Source organism: Rhopilema esculentum, chromosome 21, assembly GCF_057945365.1.
Source record: "Rhopilema esculentum isolate cy_ngs chromosome 21, ASM5794536v1, whole genome shotgun sequence".
Taxonomy (NCBI): Eukaryota; Metazoa; Cnidaria; class Scyphozoa; order Rhizostomeae; family Rhizostomatidae; genus Rhopilema; species Rhopilema esculentum.
Genome location: NC_142835.1, coordinates 2,671,509 through 2,683,871, shown reverse-complemented (window position 1 = coordinate 2,683,871; position 12,363 = coordinate 2,671,509). Strand labels below are relative to the sequence as shown.

Below are 12,363 nucleotides of genomic sequence, written 5' to 3'. Positions count from 1 at the left end.
AAGCCATTAAACATCTATCAATTTTTCCACTCACATTCTACGAAAACTTCACAAGATTAAATTTTTATTGAATACGTGCTAAATGCTAAAAACAGAACTATGAAGAAAAGGTAAAATAGGTGAAACAGGTGGAGGAACACATCTCAAATCTTTTTGGATAGAAGCAAAAAGTTAAGGTAAAAAAAAGTAGAAGCAAAAATTTAAGGTAAAAAAAGTCTTGAATGATTGAGTACAATGGGTAGCTGTTTAACTTTTTCGTTCAAGAAAGACGAAGAAAGCGAAATTTTGAACTTTTCTTTCGATATGTTTCAGTATCTGTGCGTTTCCGGTTTAAGAAGGTCAGCCGTTAGTAAGGTAATTAGCATGCTGCCCAAAAATTTAATCGCTTATAGTTTTATCTAATTGTGGATAGTATTATTCGATTATGCACGATTTCTACGATAGCTGAGTGGTCGAAACACTTATAATTTTTGGCTTGAACTGATCCAATCTTTTATTTCTAGTCAAGGTGGCTTAATTGATAGATTGCAATGAAGGCCATTCAACTGCCAAAAGCACGCCAATGGAACTCTTGTCATGCATTGTTTTAAATCAATCAATTCACATCACGAATGCGTTACAATTCAAATCTTGCCCTGTTGCGCAAACTCTGAGATATCTAACCACAAACTGCCATATTAGGCCCACATGCAAGCTGGGAGTGACTGTACCTACAGGTTGTGTGTTGGGTTCTTTATTGTTTAATCTAAAACAATTATTTGCTGGTGCTGTTGTCATTCATTGAGAACAAACGACGTCCCACCCACAACCTCAACAATATCAAGTGTTCTTACAGGTACGAGTTTGAAGCACAGACAATCGAAACCTCAGTCAAAGTATTGGGGTATCCATGAATGGGTGTGGCAACGTCACGAGTCTATTTCTTAAATCGTGAGAAAGGGTATTGGAAATGGCTATAAATATTTAGCAATCGCTTAAGTTTAGCAAGTCCCACGCTATCATGAATAATCTGCTCTATCACTATTGCAACATACTGCCCGCAATACGCGCGATCCAAACACGCGGGAACAAGCATCATTCTTAAGCGAGACTACAACCCAAAGAATCTTTCGAAGAGAGTTCTGAACAGCTTTGCTTTCCAATCTAACTTGGAGAATAAAATTTATCTACTTCACATTATAAGATATGGTTTACAATACGCATTTTTCTCCCTGTTTTTTTCAATCGCTACATTATATGCCTTTTTCTAAAAAGTAAATAATTTCCTTCTTTTACACTAAAAAGGGTTACAGAACCTAATTCTGACGTCTGGGGTTTATTATTTGTATCTACTAAGCAGGCAAATATTTTCAATTTCTGGTGTACTCTTTTATTTATCCAAACACAGCTTGCTGCGAATTCGAAGCCAAGTGTTTCGTGTGAAAAAGAATCATAAAATTGGTTTTATATCATGATTTCCAACGTGTGATTAAACATTTTCGAAATCATACCGAAAAGTGACGAACAAAGTATAGTGATTGCTCATACAGAATGTTGCTTTCTATGGTTGTAATACAGTTGAGGTCCATTAATTCGAATCTCCCAGATTCAAACACAGATTTTCTTCACCGTTGCTTTTAGGCCTACCATTGATAATTGAAAGAAAACATGCTTATCTTTGAAACAATGGACTATCAGGCGTTGGTTTTATACATACAAACTCCCCCTCTAACAGTACTCAGTAAGAATGCAAAGTATCTGTTGGAATTCGTCACAAAAAGGGGCACCTGAGAAACCATCTGGTTCAGAATTCGTTTGGAGAATAAAGTTGCGTTACTGATAGAAACGACTTACCGCAATAGGCAGATTTCGATTATCATCATAGAATACAATTTAGATGAAATATTGAAAAATAGGTAAGAAAGTAACAATTGGAATTGTTGCCCTTAACTGGATTATCCGAATTAATCCATTAAGAGCACGAGATTCGTGGTTCTATCACAAATAATCGTCAAAACATGAAAAATGATATTTTTATCTTAATTGACCTGAGCTTTGACATGGAAAACCGATTAGAGAGTGGTCAAGTAAAAAACAAACGCTAAATTGCAACTGGGCAAACATACATGAGCATGTGCTATAGAGTTGTGCACTAATCAGGGGCCTCTGTATTGCATTGGTATTTCGTTCATTTCTTCTCGACTTCGTTGTTTACTTCTGATAGTTCAGCAAGCCTTTGCAGACACAAGCGAAACCCAGGTACAATAGAATAGTAATCATTCAGGTGACAAGTGTTTCTGGGTTACAGCAGAGCTTCTTAATAGCTAATTATTTAACTAAAGAAAGTTTCGCTCTCATACGTACTCATACGTACAAGAAGAAAGTTTCGGTCAAGATTATATTTGTGTGTTCACGTGGAGCAACCAGTAAATATTTCTGCCAACATCAAAGCGAATATCCCCGCTCCTACTCTCCTTTAGAAGATATTTTTACTGTAAATAAAAGTGTGGACTATTATGCAGGTAAAGTTCATGAGCATAAAGTTTATTGGGGATTATTATTAACACTCCAACACTGTGTTTCGAATGTTCCTTTGGTTCAAAGGGGTCAGTAATCGACTTGTTGGCTAAAGTAAACTCTCAAGAAAATGAAACATGTGAAGATGTAAGTGCGAGGGGCAAATCACTTCTTAAAAATCTCGAACACCATTGGTGGAAATCCTATTGTTTTTGTGGAAATCTCGTACACTTTTTGCAAGAGTGAACGACCCCTCGAATAAGTGAGTTTTCACATTGGAAAACTTACTAAAAGCAGAGTCTAAAAACTAGAAGACGCTCCTGACCAGCAGAAAAGATGATACAAAAGCATACAACTGCATAAAACTGCAGAAACCAAAAGACAATACTGGAGGACCAAAGATATTTTCAACCAAAGCATTTTCGTAAGAATGAAGAAGTCAGGGCAAGCAAAAAATTATAATCAAATGAAATTATTGTCAGCAGAAGTATAACTTGAACATCAAAACAAGTTTCAGACAAAAAAAGATCAGGAAATAAGTCTGACTGCTTCAAAATTTTATATTGTAAAGAAAATTTGAAGTTAGATCAAGACTCTAGAAAGAAAATATTTAATTCGATAAAGAAAAGGCATTAAATACCAATCTGAATCTCTTTCGTTAACGCTAACTAATAGAGTTAGGCATACAATTGTTTGGCGGTACAAAACTAAAAAAGGGCCTAAGTGTAGACGGCCTAGGAGCAGATGGCCATACAAACATACAGCCCTACGAGCAACACAGATCCACAGGTCTCTGCTATACTAGGCGTATGAATCAAGAGGGGTGTAAACATCAAGAGGAAGGACCAGGACACTGCTCGATAAGCATAGCTTCTTAGTGTCCTAAAAACTACCTCCGGATGCTGGGTATAAACATTTACAAAAAAGACGGTTACAAAAACAGAGAGAGTAAGAACAGACGGCCGAAGAACAGAGAGCCTAAGAGCAGATGGCCGAAGAACAGAGAGCCTAAGAGCAGACGGTCGAACAACAGAGAGCCTAAGAGCAGACAGCCGAACAACAGAGAGCCTAAGAGCAGACAGCCGAAGAACAGACGGCCACGCTCAAATTGCAATAGAAAACAGACCTGATACAAGTGGACAGAGCCAAACAATATACTGAAAAAAAATCGATGCATTTTGGAAACCCATTTCACATGATTTGCCATCTAGAAACACTTAAGAAATTAGTATTGCGCAATATGGAAGTGACACTTTTCAGCATTCGTAAAAACTAAGTCACAATCTACTAAGTAAGCAAAAATTCAATGTTCAGTAAATACAAGGCTATTCCGCAAGCACAGCTGTCAAACCTGTTCAAATGCAACAGTTTACCATTGCATAATCATGAATAAAGGACATAAGACAAGAAGAGGTTCTATAACAAATATTTATGTTTATGTCTTGCCAAATCCTTAGCGTTGTTGTTGCGGGAGTGACAATTGATTTGGTTACTAGCATCCTTTATGCTGCAAATTTTATCGAGCTGTTTCATGATGTTGATCGCTCGCGAAAAACACAACTTGTTTTTTTCAATGAGCTCACTAAACATTTTAACTATGATTGCAGAGAAGAACCGCACATATTCTTTTCTCTTAATTATAAACCTCTTTGTGAAGTTATTCTCAAGGTTGAACGAACTAAACTTCCTTTCAACTGCATGCAATGGCCAACCAAAATCTCACAAATTCTGCAAAAGCGAATAACCAAATACCCGTCAATTAGCTCATTTTTAAACATGGCCAAAGAAACCTTGTCCGGCCTTTGTTCGTTTACTTTGCCAACGTCATAAAGCGTACTAAAATCCGTTCAGGTCACAATTGTCTGGGTCAAAAATGATTTGAGCGGAATCTTCAAGAACTCATAACCATCTGCACTGGTTTATGGATCCCCTGCATGAGTATAGGTGGATAATTCCAAAGCAAGATCAAAAATTGCCTGAGTTTTTCATTAAAAATGCATCATGTAAACCATGGGCGGACGTCTTCAGAAAGAGAATTTAGATACACACTGGGCCAATGTTAAGTTACGAAAGAAAACATACCAGTACAGGGCAGAAAACCAGTACCTTTGAGTGGGAAATACTTCAAAAGTATCTCCAAGAGCATTATGGACTGTTCATTGAAAACAAGGTTTATACGTCACGTAGAAAACATTTGGTACAACAGCACCTTTGTTAGCAGGAAGAAAGTCGCCTTTTAACAAAACACCCATTTACCGAACTCAACATCATAGTAGTTCAAGGTTAGAGTTTTCCAGTGCCCTACGATTTTTTTATCTTTTTAATGCTTTGAAGTCATCTTAAGACATTAAAATAATCCACCCTCTTTTCATTTAAAAACCTGCAAGCCAATTTATATCTTCCTCAATACATAACAAAAGGCGACTTCAAATGGTTTAATAAATTAGAAATATAACTCCCAAAAAATACTGCAAAAATTATTCTTGGATCGTGAGTGTTCATTTAGAGCATATGAACCTGCTGAAAAGGGTCCCTAATGATGATCGGTTACATTCATTCTTTAATCAGACAACATAATTGTTTCGCACTCTATGACAGAAAGAGAACAGGCGATCCTTAAATAACGCATTATGGTATAATGTGATTTTAAGACACTACTCGCGTGATATTAACCCCTTTATGAAGTAGATGCATGCTTTGTGTATAATAATTTTGACACCACTGGTAACTCGCACAATGACAATCTGAGCAGTATAGGCGACTTCACTCCTTTGAGTGACAGTTATAGAACCAGAGTTCGAAAAGGTATCGAAACATGCGATGTTAGTCCAGAAAATGCCTGGTCTACCAACAAAAGATAAAAAATTTATACTGAAACTCTTAAAAATACCATGAAAAGTTTATACCAAAACTCTAAAAAGAAAAAGCTACCGAAATGAAAAGGAAATTGAAAAAAAACTACGAACATTGACTTTTGTAGTTGCTAGCACAATCACAGAAGTTAGATGGATAAAAACTTTCAGGGTATAATAATTTCAGTTTAGATATCATGATCATTTCTTTCGGCCCATATCATGAAAACTTTTTTTGCTCACATCTTAATCTATTCATAAACCACATGGTTCCTTTGATAATTTGGTACAGTTTCATTCAAATTCATAAACTGCAAATTAATTGTGCCTCATAAACGGCAAATAAAACAACAGACAAATGAGGCCTTGTAAGCCTTTTGCGTTTTGTTTGGTCTAACCTTTTATAAAATGATATTATACTGTTAACTTTCTTAGTACTTAGCCAGACATTTTTATTTAACATCCTTTTATTGAAATTTACCTGGAAATCACATTAGAGCAATTTACCAAAGTAAACTATAAACCCAGCGTGGTGGTTTCGCAATGGATTGAAACTTTTGGTTGTGATCAGGTAACTGGAAAGCTTTACCCTTAATATCCTGTTGAGAAAAATTCCTCACCCAACCTTCATCTATTTTTTCTTGTAATAAAGAGGATTTATCTCGTCAAATGTAGTCGGTATTTGACAAATGTAGAGGGTATGTAATGTCACAGTTTCAACAAAATGAACCATCAGCCTGTTAGAATCGTTCATCTGCGACTGCAAATACCATAGGACAAATACCAGCTTCTACACTGAAGCATAGTGGCAGGCGCTAATTTTCCTTTACATAGTGAATGTATTACAACTGCAAAAGAACACTGAAGAACAGGGTTGTATAAGTAGAACAGCTTACCTTTAGATCAGCATTTAAACCAATAACTGCTGTCGGTGTGAAGGCAAGTGACAAGAAATGAGAAAGAGGGAACCAGTACCAGAATTGGGTGAAGATGAAAATACCAACTATTGAAGGCATGTGGTTCTGGCCAGATCTTGATTGTAGGGAAATTGTTACATTGCGACCGCCTAAAAGAGAAGCAACATTGTGACATTCATAGTCTTGTCCTATGCTGGCAGAAAGGGAAGTTTCTCTACAGAGTTACTAAGAGAATTCAGTACTATGTTAGTATTTCGTTATTAGATACATTGAAAACAAACTAGTGCCTATTTCCTCTGAGTTTTTTAATAAAAGGATTCTTATGATCTATTTGCTTTTTACTTTATTATTGAAGTTCTTAATGAAATACCAAAGCTCCCTTCTCGCATAATAAAAGCATGTAAATCATTATTCTAAAGTTATCTTGAAAGTATTACAGATAAATTCTCTGTACGCTAGGTCGATTGACTGAATTTCAGTATATTTCAGTTATAACAATCACAAAACCCAAGAATAATAGCCACCCTATGAAGTGAGACAAAACTTGCTCAAAACCGTTTGTAAAGAAACACGTGACAATCAAAGGAAGGCAGTTCTTTGATAACATTATTATTAAGATCATGGCACAAAGCTGTTGAGAAGAATTTTCGTACATATGTAGAAAAAGACGTCTTAGCTAATATAGGAATGATTTGACCACATCATAAAAAGTGGAGAAAATTGGAGTAAGTGTAAGTGGAGTGGGATAAAATTTGAATGGATTTATTAACTAAGAACAATGGGATAAACGACAAAGGACGTCAGAAGCCAGTTTATTTCCCTCTAGCATCATTCAAGAGTGCATAAAGAATGTAAAGTTGATGAAGGACACAATGAGATTAATAACGATTATCGACTTGTGAGGAAATTGAAGGATATGAATGTAAATTCCGAATTGAAAGATTATTTACGTCTGTAAACAGAGAGGACTTATTTTCAACGGAGTTCCACAACGTGTTTTTCAGTTGAAACTAAACTATGGAACATTTTCAATTCATATATTGATGAAAATGCTCGAAGAAGTACAGCAAAGACAAAAATAATCTGGTTTATGCTTGCTCCCGTGTAATGAAAACTAAACGCAGAATGAGGCAGAATAGATGTTTAAGAAAATGTCAATGAAAATAAATTTCCTAAGCTGGAAAACAATGGGAGCTGATACCCAATGAGTTTGAAACTATTAAAAGTTTTTTTGCTTGCTATAAACAGCCTCGGGCAGGGATGGGCAATTAATTTTTACAGGGGGCCTTATGAGAAACCTGAACTGTGGTGGAGGGCCGAACGTACGGTAACTTTACTATGCGCAATATTCATTTATTCTTATGTGAAAAGATATACATACTATATTTTACCTGCTACTAGTTATCATTAAGTTAAAGCTTAGTTATTACGTAAGTGTCTATATTGTAGGAAATTGTAGTATAGGGCAAGTGTGAGATTAATCTCGCCAAAAATCAAGTTCTGACTGACCACACACTCACATGCCGGATTGTCGAAAGGGTCGGATGTGGCCCGTGGGCCGTAAGATGCCAAGGTCTGGCCTAGGGTTTTACACTTCGTCATACTGAACACATTTTTGGAGACCTGTTGCAAAAGCATTGGCAGGAGCTACATCGGGCGTCTGTAGTTTATAGGACACACCATTTTAAATACACGGATCCAAAACTAGCGAAATATTTTCGCACAGCCCTGAAAGTAAACGATTCCAATAAAGGGGAAAACTACAAATACATGTAACTTTCAAGGCGGAAAAGACACAAAATTACTAGGTTTCTATGATAAATGGCAGAAAAGGAGAGAGGAATTTGAAGGATTGATGGCAGAAAGTAAGATTAATTATCATCAAATAGCTTGATTTGGTGTTAGTTGAGAGAATAGTTCAGTGAGTCATTTAGTGCTTGGTGAAGAGCAGATACCGCATTAGTTGATTGCGACTTAGGCCTAAATCCCTCTGATCCCAACCTCAGGCTATTATGCTTTCTTCTCTGGTACAGGCATTGAGATATACTTTAGATTACTTACAAATTTCAGTCAGACTAAGCCCTTGATAATTATAAGTCCACATTTAATTCATGAATAGCTTTTGGATATTTTCGTCCAAGATCGCCTCGGTCCAATCAACGATAAAGAATCTGTTCTCGTTTATTATAATGTGTTTAAGCTATTCACGGAGATTCAGAAGCAAAAACCTAAATCATCTTAACAAACAATGTACCTAACAGGAAATTAAAAATAAATAAAGATCAAGCTTACCTGCATCGATAATTCCTTGGGCTAAAATTGCGCCAAATTTCGAAATTCCGTCTTCATGTTTATCGCTTATACATTTAGCGTATGTTTCCCTAAGTGATTTAATCTGCAAACAAATATGAAAAAAGATTTAGCATTCACAATACAAAGTGAGACCTTGATTAAAAGTGGGCTTCTTAAATATGCAGTTGACGCTTGGATGCAAACAACTGACCATGTTGAAAATTCATCTTGTACAAAACCGATAAAGATGCAAATGGCCACTAAAGTCAAAGTTTTTAATTCTTCCTAAAAGATCAGAAAACAACGTTGAACTTTATGAGCTTGTTCAAAGTTTATCCTACACGCTAAAGAGAAGGGATGGACAGGCAAAAAGTTTTTCTAGACAGCCACAAAAAACTTTCTAGATAGCCACAAAAAATATTAAGTTGGTCACTATAATAAACTTTGCTTTGCTAACAACTGCAATGAAAAACGAATCTGACAGTGGTTTAAGACTTTTTTTGTGCAATAATCTGACAGGAATGTAAGAGGTATGGTGAAAGCTTTTTTAATCAAACAGCCAACAAAAACTGATTCTGGTAGTGTAAACTTTTCTTCCATCAAATTTGATGAAAGGCAAACAAAAAAGTCGAGGGCAAATCAACAATAGAAAAAATTTTCCTAGGTTCTTTAAGGAACCTTAGCATAAGAATGAGCTTCAACGCACAAATAGGTTTTATAATGACAAATATACGGGGGAAAGTTAATTTCAGCCATAAACAATTTGCGGAGACAAATCGTAGAATTTCACTGTAATGTCTTTTCCTCGCTTCTAAAGCGGATAAATCCTTACATTCGTTAATTTTTTACTACTGCTTGAATCTCTTTGTTTTTCCATTGAAGTATGAAATTAATGTTTGCGTGTAGCTGATTTCATGACGTCGCGCTTCAACTTGAGTAAGAGAGCAAAGTTGGGATATATACTTAAAACTGTACAAAAGTTCTTTCACAATAATTTACCTTGTGGCAGGTGGCTTCCGTCTGTTGTATGGCGATTAAAGCTGAAGCAATCAGCGCTCCCTGTATTTTGAAATTGGTAATTACAATTAACTGTATATTAATATACAGTAAGTGCAAATAATTGAGAGTTTTATGACTGTATACTTTCACCCAAGGTAAGAGCTCTTATTTTTTACAGAAACGATTTCAAATAAAGTCATGTAAGAGCACTATTGTTAAATTTTAAGATACGTGCCCTTTTGAAAAAAGTGCATAGAAAGTAAACGAAATCCACCCTTAAAGACGACATACAAGTAAAAAAGGTGAATTATTAAATATAATTTCATTTTATGTAACTTACATTGAAAAGCTTTGGCATTTTCCTTTTTTTTTTAATTTTGCTTATTTCTAGTATCTTGGTTTAAACTAAGATGAAAACCGAATATAGAGCAAACCGAACAATGTTATTAACAGACAGGAGTATTTACAGACAGCCCTAACATTTTGAAGAGATGGCTGAAAAGAACGCGAAAACAAGGAAGCATTTAATAGGTGCTAGGCCCATTTAAACTTACTTGTCGGACGTAATTAACAGGGTCATTTATCATCGGCTCGACCAATGCTATTGCTTCCTGTAAAAAGAAAAGAATAGATGATCCAACTGTATCATCTATCGAGCAATAAAAAAAGCAGGATAGAAAATATGAGTATTTTTATACGATTGGTTTGGCTTTTGGCTTTTTGCTAATTGGTTATTATCCGTAGGATATTAAGAGCTAGAGAATAATTGAACAAATTGTAATACAGTTTAAACTTTCGAGAGAGCCATGGCTTCCGATATGCTATGAAAATTGAGAAACTGGCAGAATGATTAAAATCAATATTTGGATGCACATATAAAAGCTTCATTGTGGCAAATTATTGGAAAATCACTAAGTTCTCTACAGGCTGGAATTCATAATCCCTAATTCTCAACAAAACTGGCCCGGCAGCTACAACACCTTTTACATGGGTTTTCAATGTACAATTTTTCATTCAGGTTTTTTTGAAAAGATAATAATGAGGGAGGGGAGAGCAAAACCTGCAAGCATACTGGCACAACAATTAAAGGTACAATACACTGGCAGGCACATCTTAAAAAGAGAGAAATCCAGTGGATGTAGTTGAGTTTTGATGCATGAAAGATCCCATCAAATTTAGTTTCAGATAGGTCGTCCCCACAAAACTATCTTATACACCTCTAATGTGAAGTGGGAATTTGTCACGTGACAATGCCGCATGTTTAGCGGAAGTGTGTCCAATATCGAAATAAAAATTTCATTGACAGTTTATTTCCTTTTCCTAACATATCAAAGCTCCTTCCTTGCGGAAATCCTTTGAGCATTGGTGCATACACACCAGCGGGAACTTTTTGTGACGTCAGAGTAGCAGATATTAGGACAGAAAGACCTTACAAACTGTACAAAGATATACCTTGAATATTTCAGTACATAGCATCCAAGCTTGTACATCCTGTACATAACATCCTTTTGTGCCCCTTCATGGAGTTAACAGGGCTTACTTTGCTATAAACCTAAGACACTGTCCTAACCAGCGAGATTTCAAAGAATTAGACAGAACAACAGCTCTGACGCAAAAGCTGCTCGTCTGACGTGAAAGATTAAAAAAACTTTGAAAAAACAGAAACCTGATTCTTTAAACTTTTTTCAATTCTAGTTTAAACAACACTCAAAATTATTGAATCTAGGATTACTGTTTATCATAATGAGCTTGGAGGAATTCGTTGGCGTAACAAAAAAGAACAGCTTTTCTTGCTCTTCGACATTGATGACTGGGTCGTCTTGATAGGTCTTCAGAATTACGTTTGTTAAGATCGAGTAGGCTATTGCAGTTTTTCTGTGAAATGGCACAGAAGAGTAGCATTCTCTCTATGATAGTTGCAATCCTACCAAAGGTCAGGAGCAGTATAACTGCAAACTACCCCCCCCCCCCCCCTTTCACTTACATCTATCAGCGTAGACGTCCAGTGGTCTACCCTCCCTCCGCTAGCAGACGTAACAAAGGATATGGAAAAAGAGCCTTACTCAAGATATGAGACTTGAACAAGTCTCGAGATTAGCAGACTCTTTTTCAAATTTTCATTCGGAAGGTACTGTTATCAGTAACTCACTTTATGTCCTGTTCCAGCACAAGCTATCCCAAGAGCCAGTGCGGCACCGTATCGGACGTTTGGGTTATAACTTTGTGATAGCAGCGATACAACACTTGGACATTGCTCAGGAGTCCTATGATAATGATAATCATGATTAAAATATCAGCAATAACGTTCATTACATGTAATTTCCTCAATCACAATATGCTTTTTGTCAATGCTATGGCTACTTTCCTCCTTCTATATGCGTTTTAGCAATGCTATGACGCTAGCCAAGAACCTCAGTATCAGAAGAAACGGGTAGCATAGATTGTCAAACTACATACTGCTCCATAATCTTAAGATTTTATGCAAATAAACCAAACATAGAAGTGGAAAACAATTCTAAAGTAGCATTATAAACACTTTTTTGCTTCATTTCTTCTCTACTTTCAAATAACGACCCAATAAAGACAAAAAAGGAAAAAATGTTTTCCAAAGAGCCCTGCACTGAGAACAAATCTATAAAACTTGAAACGAAAAGATGAACACTTGCATACAAAATTATCCTTCACATTTTGAATTCCTTGAGGCAACTTGCTTAAGGTAATATAGTTACTGAAAGCAATAAACAGTGTTAAAGAAAGCAAGCTAGCAATCAGACAACAGCCGCAATGATTTTCCTATAGAAATGAAA

The 12,363-nt window shown here is 36.0% G+C and overlaps 1 protein-coding gene across 1 annotated transcript in view; it reads right to left on the bottom strand.

Annotated features, from left to right (window-relative positions):
- LOC135684130 (26S proteasome non-ATPase regulatory subunit 1) overlaps positions 1 to 12,363 on the bottom strand; it is a 70,633-nt gene that overhangs the window by 33,835 nt on the left and 24,435 nt on the right. Inside the window, exons 25-29 of the mRNA XM_065199537.2 lie at positions 11,706 to 11,820; positions 10,111 to 10,167; positions 9,557 to 9,616; positions 8,558 to 8,660; positions 6,245 to 6,414 (exon numbers count right to left, since the gene is read on the bottom strand). Coding sequence (XP_065055609.1) covers positions 6,245 to 6,414; positions 8,558 to 8,660; positions 9,557 to 9,616; positions 10,111 to 10,167; positions 11,706 to 11,820 — 505 coding nt within the window. The remainder of the gene's footprint in view (positions 1 to 6,244; positions 6,415 to 8,557; positions 8,661 to 9,556; positions 9,617 to 10,110; positions 10,168 to 11,705; positions 11,821 to 12,363) is intronic.